The following is a 23,445-nucleotide window of genomic DNA, read 5'->3' as shown; positions in this document are numbered from 1 at the left end:
AATCCGTCTGGAAAAAGCCTTCGGGATAAACACGGGGAGGCACTGGAACAGGAACAAAAACCTTGGGAGCCACCGTCATTTTGATTGACTGCACCCTACCCGCCAAGGACAGCGGCAACGCGTCCCACCTCTTGAACTCCTCCTCCATTTCATTTCATTTTCATTTGCTTCACCAGCCTTGTAAAGTTAAGCCTATGCAGGGCCCCCCAGCTCCTGGCCACCTGGACACCCAAATATCTGAAGCTCCTCTCTGCCCTTTTTAGTGGGAGCTCGCCAATCTCCCTCTCATAGATTTCATAGAATTAACAGTGCAGGAGGAGGCCATTCAGCCCATCAAGTCTGTACCGGCTCTTGGAAAGAGCACCCTACCCACGGTCAACACCTCCACCCTATCCCCATAACCCAGTAACTCCACCCAACACTAAGGGCAATTTTGGACACTAAGGGCAATTCATCATGGCCAATCCACCTAACCTGCACATCTTTGGACTGTGGGAGGAAACCGGAGCACCCGGAGGAAACCCACGCGCACACGGGGAGGATGTGCAGACTCCGCACAGACAGTGACCCAAGCCGGAATCGAACCTGGGACCCTGGAGCTGTGAAGCAATTGTGCTATCCACAATGCTACTGTGCTGCCCACTCTCCTGGTCTCCTAGCTGAACTACGAACAGCTCGCTCTTCCCCATATTGAGCTTGTACCCCGAAAAGTCCCCGAATTCCCTAAGGATCCTCATTACCTCTGGCATTCCTCCCACCGGGTCCGCCACATACAGCAGCAGGTCGTCCGCATAAAGTGACACCCTATGCTCCTCCCCACCCCGCACCAACCCCCTCCAGTTCCTCGACTCTCTCAGTGCCATAGCCAGGGGTTTAATCGCCAGTGCGAAGAGCAGGGGGGGGGACAGGGGACACCCCTGTCTCGTCCCTCGGTGCAACCGAAAGTACTCGGACCTCCTCCTATTTGTGGCCACACTCGCCATCGGGACCTCATACGACAGCCTAAACCACCTGACAAACCCCTCCCCAAACCCGAACCTCTTCAGCACCTCCCACAGGTACCCCCACTCTACCCTATCGAAGGCTTTCTCAGCGTCCATCGCCACCACTATCTCCGCCTCCCCCTCCCTCGCCGGCATCATGATAACGTTCAAAAGCCTCTGCACATTCGCGTTCAACTGTCTCTCCGTCTGGTCTTCATGGATGATCTGCGGCACACAATCCTCGTGGCTAAGACCTTCGCCAGCACCTTGGCATCTACATTTAGCAAGGAAATCGGTCTGTAAGACCCACATTGCAGGGGATCCTTGTCCCGCTTCAGGATCAAGGAGATCAGTGCCCGGGACATCATCGGGGGTAAAGCCACCCCCTCCCTTGCCTCATTAAATGTCCTAACTAACAGCGGGCCCAACAGGTCCATATATTTTTTATAGAACTCGACCGGGAAACCGTCCGGCCCCGGTGCCTTCCCTGCCTGCATGCTTCCTATCCCTTTGATCAGCTCCTCCAGCCCAATCATGGCCACCAGTCCCTCTTCCACCTTTGGAAACCTCAATTGGTCCAGGAAACGGCCCATCCCTCCCTCCTCCCGTGGGGGCTCGGATCGGTGCAATTCCTCGTAGAAGTCCCTGAAGACCCCATTGATGCCAACCCCACTCCGCACCACGCTCCCTCCCCTTTCCTTCACTCCCCCAATCTCCCTAGCTGCGTCCCGCTTCCGAAGCTGAACATCGTATGCTTTGGCAGCTGAGGGAATGAGGGCAGCTCCTCGAACAGTTTTCCACCATTCTCCCCTTCAAAGGCCTTCTCCGCATTCATTGATTTGATAACCTCTGGCACTCTACCCCGTGAGGGGTCATTACTACATTCAACAGCCTCCAGATGTTGCTTGACAATTGCCACCCCTTAACAAGCCCCACCTTGTTTCTTTGGGATCAAAGAAATAGAAGCCTGTGCAAGTGTGGCTGGCATCTCCCCCAATGCCAACGATTCGTTATACATATCCAGGCAATGGGGCGCCAAGTCTGACACACACACATTCTACCGGATAGCAATCTGGCCCTGGTGCCTTCCCCCAATTGCACCGACCCCACACACTCCGTTATCTCCTGCCTCAGTGCGTCATTAATATTTTCCCGGCACCAGCACCTCCCTCACCTATGCAATCTCCCATGCAGTTGCCTGCCACCTCCTCTGATGGGCTAGCAGCCGACTAGCCTTCTCCCCATACTCGCACTGAATGTCCCGTGAATGGCGAAGCTAACCCACCACCTTCCCTATTGTCTATCAATCAGCCAATCTGTCCCTGCAGTTTCTTATCAAAAATGGTTTATAATTGTATGAGTCGGAGCCCCCAAAGAGGGAAGAGGGGATGCGGTGGTTCCTGGATGGGTTGGAGTTCCCCAAGGTGGAGGACGAGTGGATTCTGGGCCTGGGGACCCGATTGGGCTGAGGGAGGTGATGGATGGTATAGGGACAATGCAGGCAGGGTAGACCCCGGGGCAGGACTGGTTCCCAGTAGAGTTTTATAAAATGTAAAGAAGGATAAGGACCTGGAGCAGTCTGGTTCGTACCGCCGATATAGTTGATGATAGCTAATGAGAAGTTGTTGGCGAAGGTGCTTGCATCAAGAATTAAGGACTGTGTGCCAGGTGATAGGGGAGGACCTGACGGGATTTGTGAAGGGGAGGCAGTTGTTGGCAAATGTGCGGTGGGTACTTAATGCGATTATTTTACCCTCGGTGGGGCAGGAGATGGTGATGGATGTGGTGAAGGCTTTTGATCGGGTGGAGTGGGCGTATTTGTTTGAGGTGCAGGGGCAATTTGGGCTTAGACAGGAGTTTGAGGATTGGGTCCGGCTGCTGTACAAGGCGCCGGCGGCGAGTGTTCGTACTAATGAGTGAGTTTGGGGTAATTTGGCCTACGTCGTGGGACAAGATGGGTGCCTGCTCTCCCCCACGCACTCCATTTCTTTTTGCCTTGGCGATAGAGCCATTCGCAATGGTGCTTCGGGTGTTGAAGGAGATTGGGTGGGGAGGGAGGTGCCGAGCATATGGTTTTGCTGTATGTGAATGATTTGTATTCTATGTCTCGGACTCAATGAACAGCATTGGAGGGTTTATGGAGATTTTGGTTTTCGGGATATATATTGAACATGGGAAAGAGTGAGATGTTTCTGATCAATGCCAGAGGGCAAGAAAGTAGATTAGGGGACTTGCTGATTAGGGTGGTGGGGATGCACGGAGCTTGGCCCAGCTACACAGATTAAATTTGGCTTGATTGGTGAAGAGTTATGAAGGTTAATTTTAAGAGGTGGGATGTGTTGCCGCTAACGCTGGCTGGACATGTGCAGCCAGTGAAAATGACACTGCTGCCCAGGTTTCTGTTTGGTTCTAGAACCTCCCGACCTTTGTCCATAATTCTTTTTTTTGACAATCAGTGGGATAATTTTGGGGTCTGTGTGGGAGGGGAAGGCCTGTGGGTGAGGTGGGTATTTTGGGGGCGGTGGTCTGGCGTTGCTGAATTTAATATTATTGGGCGGCGAACATCGCGATGGTGGGGAAATGGGCTGTGGAGAAGAGGTCGGTCTGGGGGAGGGTGGAGGCGGCATCATGTAGGGGAACGGGTTTGAGGGCTTTGTTGTTTTAATTTTTCCAATTAAGGGGGAATTTAGCGTGACCAATGCACCTACCCAGCACATCTTTTGAGTTGTGGAGGGTGAGACCCACGCAAACACGGGGAGAATGTGTGCAAACTCCATACACAGTGATCCGGGGCGTGGATTGAACCTGGATCCTAGGCGCTGTGAGGCAGTAGTGCTAACCACTGCACTGCCGTGCCACCCTGAGGGCTTTGTTGCTGGCACCTCCGCCGTTCTTGCCAGCCAGGTACTCCAGGAGCCCAGTGGTGGTGTCGATGTTAACGGTGTGGGGGCAATGCAGACAACTTTTTGGCTGAGTGCCTGTCGTTGTGGGTGCCGATTTGCGACAACCATAGGTTTGTGCTGGCGGGGCTGGACGCAAGGTTTTGGTGGTGGCAGGTCGGGATTGAGTATTTCAGTGACTTGTTTATAGGGGGCAATTTTAGACCAGTATCTTGGTGAACTATTAGACAATAAAAAGTAGAATATCCAACTTGAAAATGAAGAAAATTTGAGCGATTGCCTAGATCAATACAAACTATTGATGCCCTGTGTGTTGCAGTATGGAAATCTGGACTTGAACTTGATTTGGAAGATGTCCTTTAGCAACATCGATCTGTAATTGGAGTTATCTAGAGAATGGTTTATGGATTTTGTTTGCAGTTGCCTTATGTTGTACAGAGCAGTTTGGTGTGTGTGGTTTTTAAAAAAAATCCCTTCTGAATACTGTTTTCCTATGATGGTGAAATATTTAAAATGGACTGTCAAACATTCAATTACAACAAATTTCATTCCTACCCCTGCAGATATTTGCTCTAGTGCTTGATTCTGAAAATCCTCAGTGGTTTACTATCGAATATATTAAAGGACAGGTCTACAAGTACTCCTCAACAGAAAGGTATGAGATTTCTCTCTATGCTCTTGTAATTCAGATTACGTTTGGGTGGCAGGAAGAGGAACACACCTGACGTTGCGTTCCAAGGGACAAGAATAGAAAGGGATGGATGTTACATTCCATCATATGAAGTTCTGGTTAGACCCATTTAGAGTACTGCGTTCAGGCCTGGGCACTGCACTCCAGGGAGGATGTATTGGTTCTGGTGGGGGTGTGGTGTGCATTTACCAGAATGATGCCTGGGGTTAAGAATGTTCAATTATGATAAGTTGCGTAAACTAGGCGTGTAGTCCAGAACGTCGCTGAAATTCAAGCTCGACCATTTGGGGATGACGACAGGAACCTTTTTTTCATACAAAAGTCGTAATTCTGGAACACTTCCTTTTTAAAAAAAAAAAAAAACAAAACGATGAGGCTAGCTCAATTAATGTTGAAACTGAGGTAAATAGGTTTATTTTAGAGAGTTGAGAGGTCATGGAACAAAGGCAGCTGGAAGGATTTTACATTTAAAAAAAAAAGAGTACCCAATTGGGCAGCACAGTAGCCCAGTGGTTAGCACAGTTGCTTCACAGCTCCTGGGTCTCGGGTTCGATTCCCGGCTTGGGTCACTGTCTGTGCGGAGTCGACATGTTCTCCCCGTGTCTGTGTGGGTTTCCTCCGGGTGCTCCGGTTTCCTCCCACAGTCCAAAGATGTGCGGGTTAGGTGGATTGGCCATGCTAAATTACCCTTGGTGTCCAAAAAGGTTAAGTGGGGTTACGGGCATGGGATGGAGGTGTGGGCTTGGGTAGGGTGCTCTTTCCAAGAACCAGTGCTGACTCGATGGACTGAATGGCCTCCTGCACTGTAAATTCTGTGATTTATTTTTTTTCCCCAATTAAGGGGCAATTTAGTGCAACCAATCCACCTACCTTACACATCTTTGGATTGTGGGGGTGGGACCCACGCAGACATGGGGAGAATGTGCAAACTCCATATGGGCAGTGATTTGTGGCCGGGATCGAATCCAGCAGCTGGAACGAGTTGATGCGATCAACCATGATTCAACTTAATGGCGGAAAAGGCTCTGGGCTGAATGGCCTACTCCTGTTCCATTGTTCTTTTAAGCAATGCATTCCAGATTATACTTCTCATCTCGTCTCCCCCACCGTCTCAGTTTTGCTGCCAATTATTTTCAGTCTTTCAATCTGTTTCTCTGTTACTGACCTTCTGTCAGTTGAAACTGTTTCTCCCTACCTATTTCATTAAAAGCACCTCGTAATTTTGAACAACTATTAAATTCTCCCTTGACCTTCTCGAAGGAAAATAATTCTAGCTTCTCTAGTTGCCATATAACTGAAGTCCTTCGTCCCTGACACCATTGTGTAAATCTCCTCTTCCAACCTGTAAAGTCTTGACATCCCACCTAAAGTGTAGTTCACAGAATTGCTCTCCCATGTTCTAGCTGAAGTCTAACCAGTGATTTTAAAAATATTTATGATGTGGAGATGCTGGCGTTGAACTGGGGTGAGCACAGTAAGAAGTCTCTCACAGCCAGGTTAAAGTCCAACAGGTTTGTTTGAAATCACTGGGGTGGGCACGGTAAGAGGTCTCACACAGCCAGGTTAAAGTCCAACAAGTTATTTGAAATCACAAACTTTCGGAGCACACAGGTGAAGTGTGAAGGAGCAGCACTCCGAAAACTTGTTATTTCAAATAAACCCGTTAGATTTTAATCTGGTGTTGTGAGACTTTCTGTTATAAATAATTGCAATGACTTTTCTTTGTTCTGTCTGTATTTGTAAAAGCTAGAGCTCCCGTTGAGCTTTTAGCCAACCTGATTTAACTTGTCTTGCCGCCGCCTTCAAAGATGTGTATGTGAATTCTGTGTTCTGTTACTGTACTCCTGTTCAAATCATACCATTTATCGCGCCCATCTTCCTTTTTTTTGTTCCTTCTCTGCATTAATTGTCATCTGCCAGCTGTCGGCCCATTTCAGCATTCCATTTCTCTCAAGTCGTACTATCCTCACTTTACTACATTTGCAAACTGTGAAATTATGCCCCTATGTCCAAGTCCAGGTCATCAATTTTGTATACTTTAAACATAGCTACTTGTTAAACTTCTCCCAGCTCTGTTTCCAAGGTTGGTATGCTGTGACGCTCTTCTTCTAAGTGTAATCTATCCGAGTATTGTAAAATGCCTGCCCATCTGAGTAGATTCCCCTATCTTCCGTGTATTCACTGCAGAGTCACCTTGCCTGAGAACACCTTTGCTCTCTTGCACCAGCTCCATGTTGTAGGAGGAGCAGTTTACTCAATGAAAGTTTTCTGTTTGCTTTTTTTCTTAACGGGCTGGATTAGCAAATCACTGCAGAAAAACTGAGCTGTCTCAAGCAGCTGAGCATTTGAGGCGATTTTATTAGTGAAATGGGAATTCCCAGACAGTTGAAATATTTTTTATCTCCTCCCCCTCTTTCCAGGTTCCTTTATCCTAAACAAAACCAAAAAAAATTAAGTCTTCAGTTATAAGATTAAGATGGAAACTTCAAAAGATTGAGAATTGTATTGTAGTCATCGGATCAGCGATTAAACTTCTCAGGAGCTACATTAGACTATATTGCTAGCATCTTGATTATGTTTATATGTAATGTATTCAACAGTATAAAACCTAGTTTATTTAGAACAGTTCTAGCAATATAAAATTCATAATTGTTCCAACGTTTGTCATGTCCTCTCCTATTGGTGATGCAGGAGGAGCATAGCTTCTTAAATTGCCAGCCTTCTTAAGGTAGCCTCTTTTATCTTTGAGGAATGATTATTGAATTTTCTGAGGAATGGCAACAGAAAATATTTTATTTTCCTTGCCAGTCTCTCTCTCTCTCTCTCTCTCTCTCTCTCTCTCTCATTGACTAACTTGTGTTTTCCTTGACACATGATACTCTGGGCTTAGGTCAGCAACCGAAGGACTCTGTCTTGATTTGAGTTCAATCTTTTTTTAAAGCTACTGCATCTAAACTGTCATAGAATCCCTACATTTGCGGAAGGAGGCCATTTGGCCCAGCGAGTCTGCACTGACCCTCCAAAAGAGTACTCTGCCGAGGTTCACTCCCCTGCCCTATCCCCGTAACCTAGCTTGTACTTCCCTGATCACGAAGGGGCATTTTAGCATTGGCCAATCCACCTAACCTGCACATCTTTGGACTGTGTCATTAGGGAACCAAAATGTTTAGAAATGTTATAATCTGGAGCTGTGTTTAAAGTTGCTGACGTGTGAAACTGGGCAATTAATGTTGTAGAGTTCTTTGATGCTTTAGGGTATGAAAGGCAAGTCTCTAAATAATTTTATTGGCTGCAAAAACTTTCTGGATAAAGATGCCACACCATCTTAGCTGGGAGTGTATTTCTAAAAGCTCAGCATGATCGATTCAGTTTTGGGAGATGAGTTGTCACGTTTTCATCTTTAAACTGGTTGTGATTTACTAACAATCATTGCAACCCTGTAGAGCTTTATTTTCAACTCTCCCGAAGCCTGTTACTGGGCAGATCAACTATCAATGTTCTTCTGTTTTCCTTTCAATTGCCGTGTCATGGTTTCCCTTAGCAGCTGTCTCTTTGTTAATCTTGTTTTGTAGTTTATTGTTAGCAGCCTGTGTCCTTAAAGTGCAGAGTTTATCTCTGAGAATTTGATGCAACAACAGGAGCCACCCCCCCACTGTTGGAACATGATCAAAATTTAACTATTTACCTCCGTCTTTTGCATCATGCCCGCTGTTTGTTCCCCTGGTTGTTGACCCCAAATTAGTCTCTATGTAATTTCATTGTACCTGAGTCGTACTTCGTTTGTGTGCATACTTTAACCAGATTATGCTCTTTTGCCAAGTAATTACCCTATTAATCCAGGATATCAAGTTAATTCCTTTTTTCGTGTCACAGTTCCAGGATAAACATCATCCTGGAAACACTTGAGCTTGAAAGAACAGGTTCCAAAAATACCCTTTCAGAAGCAAGTCTAAGTGCTCATGTTATGATTTATCCATTGCTCGCCTTAGATGAATTAGAAGTTTCTATATGTGATGATTTGTAGCATAGGAATGTACAGGATTGTATGGGATTGTTTTGCTCTGTTTGGTTGACCACTTTTGAGACCTGATTGTTAAGGGATTTGTTTAATTGAAATTTTACAGTGGTGAATATAATATTGTAACTGAAATCTTCTACCAATGTAGTTACACTAAACAGCTTCTTTATCTTCCCTTTCACAGAGACTCCTTAATGGCTAGTTTGCTAGATGGGGTGAGAGCTTCTGGTAACAGAGATGTGTGTGTGAGGATGATACCAACTCTGAAAGGGCAGAGATGGGGGCTACTGAGTATGCCAGTGGATGAAGAAGTAGAAAGTCTTCATCTTAGGTTTCTAAATTCACCTCCAAGTAAGTGCGTTGCTTTGTTTAACCAGCAAGATTGTTCCTGGTATGTCTTTGCTGCTTCACATTGTGGGTATTTGCCATTGCTTTGAATGTTCAGATTAATGTAAAATTCAATTTATAGTTACCATTCTTTGTACTTTGTCAGCTGTAGTTGTCCCTTGGGTATGCATTCCACCGACAAATGTTTTTCAAAGCTGCTTCATTGAATGCACGGGGTAAAGTTGCATTTTCTGGCATATTGGAAAGATATTGACACTTCACATTTGCAGCAGACCTGGCTTTAAAATGACTGATAAATAGTCTAGTAGTTGCCAAAAGCATGAACTGTGATTAAATTTGACTAAAGATGAACACAATTGAAGACAACTTTGCAGTATGTGATGGTTTTGATGGAACGTTCTATTGTACTCTAGTTTAATTCCATGTTGCATTTCAGACGGCAGCTTTTCCGATGCAGTGTTCCGGTTTAATGCTAACATCTCGTACAGTGGAGTTCTGCATGCAGTGACTCAAGATGTAAGAATGATTTTCCTTCAAAAGCCTTGCAAGTCTTTCGAATGTCTATCTTATGCTCGAGGCACTAAGCTTGAAAGAGAATTGTCTATTTTTCTGTAGGGTCTCTTTTCTGAGAACAAGGAGAAACTTATTAATAATGCTATCATAGCATTACTGTCTCAAGAAGGAGATCAGACCGCAAACAATGCAGAACTGGAGGGTCAGTTTCAGGCTGTGAGACGACTGGTTGCTTCGAAGGCTGGCTTTCAAGCGTTTACAAAACTTCCCAAGTAAGGAATCTATTTATTATGTTGGGGGTTTCCTGACTCACTTGACTGTGAATTGGGATGCTCAATCAAGTTGTTTTAAAAAATATATATTTAAAGGATTCCTCCATAAAATGTAACAAATTCTCTGCAGCGAACCAACATTTGAGTAGTAGATTGGAACCAAATGTCGCCAGGGCTGAATCATTGACCACCCAAGTGTGCCAAACCCATTATCAGCAAATCTGGAACTTTAAAAAAAAATTTGTTCAGCAGATGTGGGTATCGCTGGCCGGGCCAGCATTTATTGCCCCTCCCTAATTGCCCTTGAACTAGCTGGGCCATTTTAGAGTACATTTAACAGTCAACCACATTGCTGTGGATCTGGAGCCCTGTGGGCCAGACCGGATCAGGATGGGAGATTTTCTTCCCTTAAGGGCATTAGTGAACCAGGTGGGTTTTTACCACAATTGACAATGGTTTCATGGTCATCATTCGACTTTTATGTCCAGATATTTATTGAATTCCAATCTCTCCATTTGTTGTGGTGGCATTCGAACCTGGGTCCCCAGAATATTACCCCAGGTCTCTGCATTGCTAGTCCAGTGACATTACCACTACCCCTTGAATTTGGTTGGAACTCTCAAGATGGTGCAAGTTAGGATTGTTGATGCTGTGTGAAATGTAATAACTCTTCGCCTACCTTATTCTATTCAGTGACTTGCCTTTTATCTCTCCTCCATGAATACTGCCAGTACCCGCAACTGGTTTGACATTTCCTTTCAGTCTTGTATGTTTTATTGGTTCTTTTGCTTGTTGCCCCATTGACATGCCTCTTTCTCTTAATGAGGTCTTCTTCACTAATGAAGGTTTAATGCAAACAGAGTCACGTTGATCAAACTGAGCTAATGTGCAATGCTTTTTATAAAGAGTCTGAGTAGTGCACAGCGTAAGCGTGTATGGTATAGACACAGCCATGGTAGCTGCATCAAGGTGCAGGTTGCTCTGAATTGGGAAAAGCAAAACTGATGCCACCAAGTAAAATAAATAGGCTAGTAGTGTATAAAACCATAATATATTGCGTGGCTATTTTTTTTTTTTAGAGAATATGCTTCTCTCATTAGCAGTTTGGCCAAGAACAAAGGATTGCAGCCACCTTCAGCAATTGGTGCAGTCTTGGTGGTAATACACTGGCCCACAGTTTGGGGTCCCTGACAAAGCAATGATCCTAACTGTTCTCCTTGTTGAGAGATCTGACTATCTCTGTGGTGAGAACACTTTTTTTTATATAAATAATTTTTATTAAAGTTTTCACAAAATATGAACAACAAAATGTACCCCCCCCCCCCCCCCCCCGCTGCTGACCATTGTCTGCCAGAAAGTCCAAGAACGGTTGCCACCGCCTGAAGAACCCTTGCACCGATTCCCTCAAGGCAAATTTCACCCTCTCCAATTTAATAGACCCGCCATATCGTTGATCTATGATTCCACGCTTGGGGGCCTCGCATCCTTCCACTGAAGAAGAATCCTTCGCCGGGCTACCAGGGACGCAAAGGCCAGAATATCAGCCTCTTTCGCCTCCTGCACTTCCGGCTCCTCTGCAATCCCAAATACTGCGAGCCCCCAGCCCGGTTTGACCCTGGATACTACCACCCTCGACACCGTCCTCGCTATGCCCTTCCAAAATTCTTCCAGTGCTGGGCATGCCCAGAACATATGGGTGTGGTTTGCTGAGCTCCCTGAGCACCTAACACACCTGTCCTCACCCCCAAAAAACCGGCTCATCCTTGTCCCGGTCATGTGTGCCCTGTGCAGCACCTTAAACTGTATGAGGCTGAGCCTCTCGCACGAAGAGGAAGAGTTCACCCTCCCTAGGGCATCTGCCCACGTCCCCTCCTCGATCCCCTCCCCCAACTCCTCCTCCCACTTACCTTTCAGCACCTTCATCGAGGCCTTCTCCTCCTCCTGCATCACCTGGTATGTTGCCGAGATCTTCCCCTCTCCAACCCACGCCCCCGAGAGCACCCTGTCCTGTACCGTACGTGGCGGCAGCAGCGGGAATTCCACCACTTGTCGCCTGGCAAACGCCCTTACCTGTAGATACCTAAAGGCGTTTCCCGGGGGGAGCCCGTACTTCTCCAGTTCACCCAGGCTCTCGCACTTCCCATCCACAAACAGGTCCCCCAACCTTCTTATCCCTGCCCTGTGCCACCCCGAAAATCCTCCATCTATTCTCCCTGGGACAAACCGGTGGTTCCCCCATATCTGGGTCCACACCGAGGCCCCCACTTCCCCCTGTGCCGGTTCCATTACCCCCAAATTTTGAGGGCAGCCGCCACCACCGGGCTCATGGTATACCTCATTGGAGGGAGCATCAGTGGCGCCGTTGCCAGCGCCTCCAGACTCGTACCCTCACAAGACGCCATCTCCAGCCTCTTCCATGCCGCCCCCTCCCCCTCCATCATCCACCTGCGCACCATCGCCGCATTGGTGGCCCAGTAGTACCCACAGAGGTTGGGCAGTACCAGCCCCCCCATCCCTACTCCGCTCCAGGAACACCCTTCTTACCCTCGGAGTCCCTTGCGCCCACACAAACCCCGTTATGCTCCTGTTGACCCGCCTAAAGAAGGCCTTCGGGATAAGAATGGGGAGGCACTGGAACAGGAACAAAAACCTTGGGAGCACCGTCATCTTGACTGACTGCACCCTACCCGCCAGGGACAGCGGCAACGCGTCCCACCTCTTAAACTCCTCCTCCATTTGCTCCACCAGCCTCGTGAAATTAAGTCTATGTAGGGCCACCCAGATCCTGGCCACCTGGACCCCCAAATACCTGAAGCTCCTCTCCGCCCTTTTTAGTGGGAGCTCACCAATCCCCTCTCCTGGTCCCCTGGGTGAACCACAAACAACTCGCCCTTCCCCATGTTGAGCTTGTACCCTGAGAAATCCCCGAACTCCCTGAGGTTCCTCATTACCTCCGGCATTCCCCCCACTGGGTCCGCCACATATAACAGCAAGTCTTCCGCATAGAGTGACACCCTATGCTCCTCCCCACCCCGCACCAACTCCCTCCAGTTCCTCGACTCCCTCAGTGCCATAGCCAGCGGTTCAATCGCCAGCGTGAAGAGCAGGGGTGGGGGCAAGTGACACGCCTGCCTCGTCCCTCGGTTCAACCGAAAGTACTCAGACCTCCTTGTTCGTGGCCACACTTGCCATCGGGACCTTGTCTAACCTACCTGACGAACCCCCCCTCAAACCCGAACCTCTTCGGCACCTCCTACAAGTACCCCCACTCTACCCTATCAAAGGCCTTCTCAGCGTCCATCGCCGCCACTATCTCCGCCTCCCCCTCCCTCGCCGGCATCATAACGTTCGTGGATGACATGCGGCACACAATCCTCAATTCTCGTGGCTAAGACCTTTGCCAGCACCTTGTCATCTACATTTAACAATGGAATCGGCCTGTAAGACCCACACTGCAGGGGATCCTTGTCCCGCTTCAGGATTAAGGAGATCAGTGCCCGGGACATCGTCGGGGGCAACGCCCCACCTCCCTCACCTCATTGAAGGTCCTAACCAGCAATGGGTCCAACAGGTCCACATATTTTTTGTAAAATTAGACCGGGAAACCGTCCGGCCCCGGTGCCTTCCCCGCCTGCATGCTCCCTATCCCTTTGATCAGCTCCTCCAGCCCAATCGGGGCCCCTAATCCCGCCACCAGTCCCTCCTCCACCTTCGGGAACTTCAGTTGGTCCAGAAAGCGGCCCATCCCTCCCTCCCTCTAGTGGGGGCTCGGACCGATACAGTTCCTCATAAAAGTCCCCGAAGACCCCATTGATGCCAACCCCACTCCGCACCACACTCCTCCTCTTTCCCCCCCCTCCCCCCCCCCCATTCTTAACTCCCCCAACCTCCCTAACTACGTCCCGCTCCTGAAGCTGATGCGCCAGCATCCGACTTGCCTTTTCCCCATATTCATAAATCGCCCCCTGGGCCTGCCTCCGCCTTCCTGGTGGTCAACAGGTCGAATTCGGCCTGGAGGCTACGCCTCTCCCTCAACAGTCCCTCCGCCGGCACCTCCGCATACCTCCTGTCTACCCTCACCATTTCCCCCACCAGCCTCTCCCTCCCTCTACTCTCTCCTCTCCTTGTGGGCCCTAATGGAGATCAGCTCTCCCCTAACCACCGCCTTTAGCGCCTCCCAGACCATCCCCACTCGGACCTCCCCTTTATCGTTGGCCTCCAGATATCTCTCTATGCTTCTTCGGACCCGCTCGCTCACATCCTCGTCTGCCAACAGCCCCACCTCCAAGCGCCACAATGGGTACTGGTCCCTCTCCTACCCCAGCTCCAGGTCTACCCAATGTGGGGCGTGATCCGAAATGGCTATCGCTGAGTACTCTGTATCCTCTACTCTTGCAATCAGCGCCCTGCTCATAACAAAAAAGTCGATCCGGGAATAGGCCTTATGAACGTGCGGGAAGAATGAAAATTCCCTAGCCCCCGGCCTTGCAAATCTCCAAGGGTCCACCTCTCCCATCTGGTCCATAAACCCCCTCAGCACTTTAGCCGCTGCCGGCCTCCTTCCCGTCCTAGACCTGGAGCGATCCAGTGCCGGATCCAACACCGTGTTTAAGTCCCCACCCCCCCATTATCAGGCCCCCCACTTCCAAGTCTGGGATCCGGCCCAACATGCGCCGCATAAAACCCGCATCGTCCCAGTTCGGGCATACACGTTGACCAGCACCACCGTTCCCCTTGCAGCTTACCACTTACCATTACGTACCTGCCGCCATTGTCTGTCACAATGCTCGACGCCTGGAACGACACCCTCTTTCCCACCAAGATCGCCCCCCCCCCCCCCGATTTTTGGCATCCAGCCCCGAATGAAACACCTGGCCTACCCACCCCTTCCTGAATCTTACCTGGTCAGCCACCTTCAGGTGTGTCTCCTGGAGCATGACCACATCCGCCTTCAGCCCCTTCGGGTGTACGAACACCCGGGCCCGCTTAACCGGCCCGTTCAGCCCCCTTGCGCTCCAGGTTATCAGCCGGATCAGGGGGCTACCCTCCCCCGCCGACTAGCCATAACCCCTCCTCGGCCAGCCACGCGTCGGCGCCCCATGCCCGGCCCGTTCCCCACGGCGGCAGACCCCCGTCCCAACCCCTCTACTCGTTCCAGCTCCTCCTTGACCATACCAGCAGCAACCCGGTTCCCCCACCCCCCAGCTAGGACCCCTCCTTAGCTGCATTGCTCCCCGCATTGCACTCCCGCAAATCAGCTGACTCCTGCTGACCCCGGCTGCTCCCGCCTCTCCTTCGACTCCTCCCATTGTGGGACTTCCCCTCCTCCTCCATTACCCACCAGCAGGCTCTCCGCCTCCCCCTTCCATCCCAAGCGCGGGGAAAAACCTGCGCTTCCCCAGCCCCGCCCCCTCCAGCCTTCAGCGCGGGTAAAAGTCCACGCTTTCCACCTGCCCGGCCCCGCCTCCTCTGTCGCAGCTCCTTTTACAGACCCAGTCCCCTCACCCCCGACTTGGGCCTCCCCCGCGGGGCGCCATCCCCCCCCCCCCTCTACCGGCCATCCACCCCCTACTCCGTTTACTTGCCCCCCTCCAAGAGCCCACCCGACAGACCCAACCAAAACAGTGCCCAACCCACCCTAACCACCCACACTGAGTCAAAACTAAACAAGAACAAAGAACCCCCCCCTCAAAATGTAACACAACAACAACAATCCCCGACCATCCCCACGTCCAACCCCGCCCCCCCCATCCCGACCCTCAGTTTGTGTCCAGTTTCTCGGCCTGAACAAAGGCCCACGCTTCCTCCGGGGACTCAAAATAATGGTGCTGGTCCTTGTGGGTGACCCACAGACGCGCTGGCTGCAGCATGCCAAACTTCACCGCATTCGCCCGGTTGTACCCGGCCCTCTTCTTCGCCACCTCCCTGCTCCAGTCCTGATATATTCGAACCTCCGCATTCTCCCACCTGCTGCTCTTTCTTGGCCCACCTGAGTACGCAGTCCCGATCAGCGAACCGATGAAACCGCACCAACACCGCCCGCGGCAGCTCGTTAGCCTTGGGCCTCCTCGCCAGCACTCTATGGGCCCCTTCCAGCTCCAGGGGCCCCTGGAAGGACCCCGCTCCCATCAGCGAGTTTAACATGGTGACCACATAGGCCCCCATGTCCGACCCCTCCGGGAGGCCCAGGGTCCGCAGATTCTTCCGCCTCGACTGATTCTCCATCTCCTCAAACCGTTCCTGCCATTTCTTGTGGAGCGCCTCGTGCGCCTCCATCTTTACCGCTAGGCCCAAGATCTCGTACTCGTTATCTGAGATCTTTTGTCGGACTTCGCGGATCGCCACCCCCTGGGCCATCTGGGTCTCCAGCAGCTTATCAATAGAAGCCTTCATCGGCTCCAGCAGGTCCGCTTTGAGCTCCCTGAAGCAGCGCTGGATAACCTCCTGCTGCTCTTGCGCCCACTGCATCCACGCTGCCTGGTCCCCGCCCGCCACCATCTTGCTCTGCTTCCTTCGCACTTTCTTTGGCTTCACCACCACTTTTTTAGTCGCCCCGCTCCTGGTCCAAGCCATACACTGTTGGGGGAATGTTGCAGTCTTCTTCCCACACCGGGAAATGTCGAAAAAGTGCCGTTGCGGGCCCTGAAAAGAGCCCAAAAGTCCGTTCCAAGCGGGAGCTTCCAAACGCGCGACGTAGCTCTGCATAGCTGCAACCGGAAGTCCTGGCGAGAACACTCTCAACATGCAATTGATGCAGATTGCTCTGTGCTTCCAGCTGACTTATGCTGGCAGTCCAACATTTAGTTTGCAAATATTTAGTGTTTCTGTAGGTTTTGTGCCACTGTTTGCAATGTGAAACATTTTCTTTCCCCCTTTTGTACATTTAGATTTCGGGAGAGGCTTGGTGTGAAGACGGTGAAGGCTTTAAAAAGAAACCATGATGGTGTTACCCATGCTGCCATTGACATGTTGTGTGCCCTGATGTGTGTAAGCGCAATATACTGCTACATTTTATTCACTGTCCCCTCCGAATCGGATCCAATAACCCTTTTGTGCATAAAAAAATTAAAACATGAAGCAAAATCAGTATATTGTTTTTTTTGAGCAAATAAAGTGGATTAAAACCCCCCAGCATTACAGATGCTTTCAGCTTAAGCAGTCATTGAATCGTGCAGCATAGAAGGTGATCATTCAGCCTATCATGCTTGTACTGTCTCTTTGCAAGAGCTATTCAATTAGAACATAGAACATACAGTGCAGAAGGAGGCCATTCGGCCCATCGAGTCTGCACCGACCCACATTAAGCCCTCACTTCCACCCCATCCCCGTAACCCAACAATCCCTCCCAACCCTTTTGGACACTAAGGGCAATTTGGCATGGCCAATCCACCTGACCTGCACGTCTTTGGACTGTGGGAGGAAACCGGAGCACCCGAAGGAAACCCACGCAGACACGAGGAGAACATGCAGACTCCGCACAGACGGTGACCCAGCGGGGAATCGAACCTGGGACCCTGGTGCTGTGATGCCACAGTGCTAACCACTGTGCTACCGTGCTGCCCCACATCCTGAGAATGTCGTCTTTTCAATTATTTCTTCCGTTTCCCTACAAACATAATATGAACTTGCTTGTGTCAGTCTGTCAGGTAGTGAATTCCAGACCATAACCTGCATTTTAAAGAAAAAAAAACGATTCTCATCTCCCCCTCTGCCGCTTTCACCAATTGCTGTAAATCTGTTTCCTCTGCTGAGGGAAGCAACCTCTCCTCATTTATCTTCTCATCAAAATTCTGAGCACCTCTAATAAATCTCCCTGAACCATCTCTCCTCCAAGAGCAATCGCAGCTACTCTAGTTTCTAACATAACTGGAATCCTTCATCTATGCTACCATTTTAGTAAGTCGCCTCGACTTCCGGAAGTGCAGTGCCCAGAATTGGACACCATGCTCTAACTGATTTGTTTTTCTTTTAAATAAAAGTTTAGCATGACTTCCTTTTGTGATCTTAATCCTCTTGTCTATAAAACAAAGCACCCTGTTACAACGGCCTTATTGACTGGTCCTGCCAACTTCAAAGATCCATGTATGTGAACCCAAGTTCTGCACCCACTTAAAATTGCACCACTTAGTTTATATTGCTTCTCCTTCTCCTTCCTTTTAAATGCATCACTTTGCACTTCTCGGCTTTAAATTCTATATGACATGTATCTGTTCATTTGACTAAGCTCTGTCCTCTTGAAGCCTGCCACTATTCTCATCTTCGATTTCAGTGGGTGCAGTTCATTAAAAGTGTCTACTCGATCAGAATATCTCTCCGCTTTCTTGCCCCGAGGCTGGACTTGTTTCTCCAGCTAAACCTCCTGTCTCTGAAAATTACAACTCACTCAAGAATGGCTAACTTATTTCCCAGCCCCATTTACCAATTTAAACCGGTTCCCATGTTCCACTGGAATGATTGTACAATCCTAGTTCTCTTCCAGATCTGTCCACAACATTGTCCCATCCTTTCTCTTTGCTCTTTATTCTTCTTCCTATGTGGAACATAGGAGCAGGAGTGGGCCATTTAGCCACTGGACCCTGCCCTGCCATTCAACTAGGTTATGGCTGATCATTACCTCATCGCCACTTTACTGCAATATTGGCATATTCCTTTATATCATTCGTATCTAGAAATCTATTGATCTCTGTCTTGAGCATACTCATTGACTGAGCTTTCACAGTCCTCTGGGGCTGAGAATTCACCACTTTCTTTTTTTTAAATAAGTTTAGGATACCCAATTCTTTTTTTTTTCTTCCAATTAAGGGGCAAATTTAGCATGGCGAATTCACCTACCAGGCACATCTTTGGGTTGTGGGGGTGAGACCTACACAGACCTGGGGAGAATGTGCAAACTCCACACGGACAGTGACCCGGGGCTAGGATCGAACCCAGGTCCTCGCTGCCATGAGGCAGTGCTGCTAACCACTGCGCTATCGTGCCGCCCTAGAATTCACCATTCTGAATGAAGAAATTTCTTCTCGCCTCAGTCCTAAATAGCTTGCCCTTTATTCTGAGACTGTGTCCGCTCGCTCAAGATCCCCCAGCTGGAGGAACATCCTTTCCGCATCTACCCTAACTAGCCCTTTAAGAAATTTGCAAGTTTTATTCTTTGAAACTCTATATAGAATACAGGCACAGTGTCCTCCATCCCTCCTCAGGACAGTTGTGTCATCCCAGGGATTAATCTGGTGAACCTTTGCTATTGTCCCTCTCTGTCAAGTATATCTTTCCTTGGGTAAGGGAACCAAACCTGTGCACAATACTGCAGGTGCTATACAATTGAAATGGGACATCATTGTTCCTGAATCCAATCCTATTGCAAATGGCCAAACTACCATTAGCCTTCTGAATTGCTTGCTGGTTGGCATGTTAGCTTTCAGTGACGTATGAACAAAGGCACCCCGGTCCCTTTGGACATCAACACTTTCCAATCTCTCACCATTTAAGCACTCTGTACCTCCGTTCCTCCTGCCAAAGTGAATAACCTCACACTTATCCACATTATATTACAATTGCCATGTTCTTGCCCACTCACTAAGCCTATCTGAATTGCCTCAAATCCTCCTTATATACTCCTCACGTTCCCACTTAGCTTTGTCAGCTGCAAATTTGAAAATATTACATTTACTCCCCACATCCAAATTGTTGATAGATTGTGAACAGCTGGGGGCCAAGTACTTCTCCCTGCAGCCTGCCAAACTTAGTTAATATACAGAAAACAGGAGGAATAAACCTGTCGTTCTAAGTTCTTAATCCGTGCCATAATGTTACATAAATTCATAAGATATAGGAGCAGAGTTAGGCCATTCGGCCCATCGAGTCTGCTCCGCCATTCTGTCATGGCTGATATGTTCCTCATCTGCTACCTACAATGTTACAGACCAAGAGCTGGACTGTGAAATCAGCCAGAGCATCTCCCCCCTAGAACACATGACCTAGGAGCAGGAGTAGGCAATTGAGCCTCCCAAGCTTAACACTCTCAACGTGATCATGGCTGATCATATTCTGGCCTCAACTCCACCGTCTTACCTGTTTTCCATAACCAACCCATTACCAATTAAAAATCTGTCTAACTCCTTAAATTTACTCAGTCCCTGCATCCACCGCACCCTGGTGCAGCGAATTCCAGATTCACAACCCTTTGGGAGAAGTAGTTTTTTCTCAAATCTGTTTTAAATTTGCTACCTCTTATTCTAAGACTATGACCTCTCATTTTAGAATGCCCCACAAGAGGAAGCATCAGCTCCATGTCTACTTTATCCAGACCGTTGCCATTTGTTCTAATTTTGTTTACGATCTTCCTAGTGCAGGGGACCTTATTGAAAGTCTTCTGACGGTTCAAACACACCACATCCACTAATTTTCCCCTTAAGTATACTGTTCATAACGTCCTCAAATTCTCTCTCAATATATTCCTATTCATTGTGCTTTGCTCCTGAGCATTGAGTGAAAGTCGCCACTTAAAATATCACAACTCTGGGATGTGAAGCTGATAATGTTAGAATTGCACTTGAGGAAAGTCTGAGGGAGCGTGTAGGATAGGGATATCTTTCCCGAGTATTCCATATATGCATTCTTTGTGAGAATAAAATGATACTTGGGTTTATTGCCATGAATGCTTTAATTCTTGAAGTCAATAGTAGTTTTGAAAATTAATTATTCCTGTAATAAAGACTTTTTCAATGTTATCTAATTTAGCCTATGCACGATGATTATGACCTGAGACAAGAGCAGCTGAACAAAGCATCACTTCTCTCTTCAAAGAAGTTTTTAGAAAATTTACTTGATAAATTCAATGCCCATGTGGTAAGTCTGTTTCACATTTTAGGGGGAAACATTGTAATTTTGGTAATTACCTGATTTGGTAATTACCTGGCAATTAGCAGCTTTTCACAGTAACTTCATTGCAGTGTTAATGTAAGCCTATTTGTGACAGTAAAGATTATTTTTCACAGGGCACCTTTTTAAGATGGCTTGTTTTAGAAGTACAAAAGTTTGTGGGGCATGTGCTGGATTGACAGAAATCAGCGTGCCTGAAAATGCTGTTTTGATAATTTAGTCAATATTGACAGAAATCATGTAAACTGGGTCCTGGGGTTCCAAAGCCCACGGATTGTGTTTTGGGGCCAAAGGGAGGTGAGGGACAGGGGATCAAATGATTCTCAAGAATGCCATGCCAGTGAAAAGCTCTGCAAGCTCTGGGTTCGGTGCCATTTTACAAAAGTAGCCTCACTTCACATCCATCCATAAGACTGTTTATTGGTTCCCCTGCACCCACTAGCTGAACCACAACTTGAAAGGAGGCCATGACAAGGAAGTGATGAGAGTTGAATAGGGAAACTTGAGTATTATGAACGATCCTGGACCAGATCCCAACAGTGGTTAGGACACTGGACAGAAACTCCAATACTTTCGTTTAATTTTCTAAGACTGTGAGGAAAGGATACTTCGCTCCAAGAGTGATTTCACACAAAATAGGGATTTATGTATTGAAACAAACTTTATTACTAACAGTATTAAAATATCTTCTCTTACAATTACCGCTTAAACAATGCTGATCAATACAGTGGCACAATAACCCTTAACTGCTATCTTTACTTCCACTCAGACAACAGAGCCATTTCAGGTTACAATCCACTTTTAAACACAGTTAGCAGATTCAGGAATACTTGCTGTAAAGTTATGTCCTTTGAGACTGCAAAGGTAGGGGCGGCATGGTGGCTCAGTGGTTAGCACTGCTGCCTCACGGCGCTGAGGACCCAGGTTCGATCCCGGCCCCGGGTCACTGTCCGTGTGGAGTTTGCACAACCCCCCCCCCCCCCGTGTCTGCATGGGTCCCGCCCTCACAACCCAAAGATGTGCAGGGTAGGTGAATTGGCCATGTCAAATTGTCCCTTAATTGGAAAAAAATTAATTTATTTAAAAAAAAAAGAGAGATTTAAATGATAAACCTGACTCCTTCAGAGCAATGCAGAATCTCTGGCTGTATTTCTTCAGAACCTTCTTCTCCGCTTGCCTGCCACCCACAAACTAAAACCGCAACACCTGACTGCGTCAGCTCTTGATCCTCCTATTAACAAGATCACCTTACTAAACAACGCACTGTTTCTAATTAACTACTCTGCAGGGAGTCCTCTTAATCTAAATGCAAGCCCATTAGCCCAAACTTTTGCAATGCTTTAAATGCACTTCTGGGTCCAAAAGGTCTAGCTGACTTGCAAACCAGGATTTTCATAAACACCACTGCAGCAGTCATACACACAGTAAACCAGGCTTTTAACCCTTTAGTGCACCAAATTCTTACAATACAATATATCTGAAATTCCTACATTTGTCACGTGATAAACACTCCCAAAAAAAACTTGGACAGAAGTAGGTGGGGTAGTGACAAAGCTAAAGAGGAGAAATGCTTGTGAAATCTGAGGCAATGCCGAATATTAACCTTTTAATAAAGTTCTTGTAAAACCTTTGTAATTTGAGTCTCTCATTGGGTTTGTTAAATCCTTGCACAGCATTCTTGTGTGCACACAAGTACCTAATATTCCTGTGCCCATGTGCTCATTATATTAATGTCATTATAGTGGGGACATGCCTGTTTTTCCATTAATTTTTAAATGAGCCACTGATGCTGAAATCCAATTTATTTTAAATTCTGCTTTCAAGTTATATGATGGGGAAAGCAACTGAATGGAAAAACTGGCTGTTGTTTCTACTTGAGGCACTGGTCCACGTTCGGATGCTATTCCACGTGTTACCCACTTCCCTGGTCCCATGCCCAAGTGACCATTTCTGTGTGACTTCAAGGCGGTCGTTATCTGATTGTTTTGACATTCAAAAGTCAGCAGACCTACTTTGAATTAAGAATGAGGTCTCTTTTAAAAAAAAAATATATATATATATTATTGTCTCCTTGGCCTAAGAACGCTGTGGTCAGTTACAGCACCATTGCTTTCATACATCTGATCTGAGTGGGGTTTGAATTTGGAATTTTCCTGGCTCGTTGTTCAGTCCCACACGTGACAAGTTATTGATTGAATGAGACATTGGAGCTTGTTCGCCTACCAGTGATGTCAGTCCGCTGCTGTTCTCAGGCTGTGTAATTGTTTCTTTCTGCAGGACCATGGGACAGGTGCACTAGTGATTAGCTCCCTTCTGGATTTTCTTACCTTTGCACTCTGTGCTCCATACAGTGAGACAACAGAAGGACAGCAGTTTGATATGTTGTTAGAAATGGTAGCAGAAGTTGGAAGAACCTTGTTCCAACTTTTCCAGGTATGTCTTTCATTGTGTAAAGATTGCGTGTAAAATTTTATCTCTTAACATCTTTTACTGAATAGGATTTGGATAATCCACTGGATTGAAACGTTGGTTTTTCAAGGCTTGAGGACTGCCTGGCCTTATCGATCGGAAATAACTAAACTATAAATATATTCAGAGCCGCCTCATTATAGTTATGTGTATGGACGGCATATAACTATTTGGCGTTGACTGATTGGTGCTACCCGCCTTGCAGGTGGCCATTCAACTGAGAGGGCCACATTGGTACCAGAAATATTGTTGAGATTGCAATATTGAAATACTGCAAGCTTTACGGTGTTGAAAACCACTGATTACGTTACTTGAACATATAGAGAATTTGGAGCAAGATTTCCTACTTGGAAATTTTTATTCAAGAATCATG

The 23,445-nt window shown here is 47.7% G+C and overlaps 1 protein-coding gene across 4 annotated transcripts in view; it reads left to right on the top strand.

The window, feature by feature from the left end:
* Positions 1-23,445, top strand: part of LOC140425555 (dnaJ homolog subfamily C member 13) — a 169,721-nt gene that overhangs the window by 55,594 nt on the left and 90,682 nt on the right. For all 4 annotated transcript variants that reach the window (XM_072509978.1, XM_072509977.1, XM_072509976.1 and 1 more), the window contains exons 9-15: positions 4,447-4,538; positions 8,777-8,943; positions 9,377-9,456; positions 9,556-9,725; positions 16,613-16,712; positions 20,463-20,570; positions 22,881-23,036. In XM_072509978.1, coding sequence (XP_072366079.1) covers positions 4,447-4,538; positions 8,777-8,943; positions 9,377-9,456; positions 9,556-9,725; positions 16,613-16,712; positions 20,463-20,570; positions 22,881-23,036 — 873 coding nt within the window. The remainder of the gene's footprint in view (positions 1-4,446; positions 4,539-8,776; positions 8,944-9,376; positions 9,457-9,555; positions 9,726-16,612; positions 16,713-20,462; positions 20,571-22,880; positions 23,037-23,445) is intronic.

The sequence above is a fragment of the Scyliorhinus torazame genome, chromosome 6 (assembly GCF_047496885.1).
Source record: "Scyliorhinus torazame isolate Kashiwa2021f chromosome 6, sScyTor2.1, whole genome shotgun sequence".
Classification (NCBI taxonomy): domain Eukaryota; kingdom Metazoa; phylum Chordata; class Chondrichthyes; order Carcharhiniformes; family Scyliorhinidae; genus Scyliorhinus; species Scyliorhinus torazame.
Note: the sequence above shows the minus strand (reverse complement) of the source record. Positions and strands in the feature narration are given on the sequence as shown.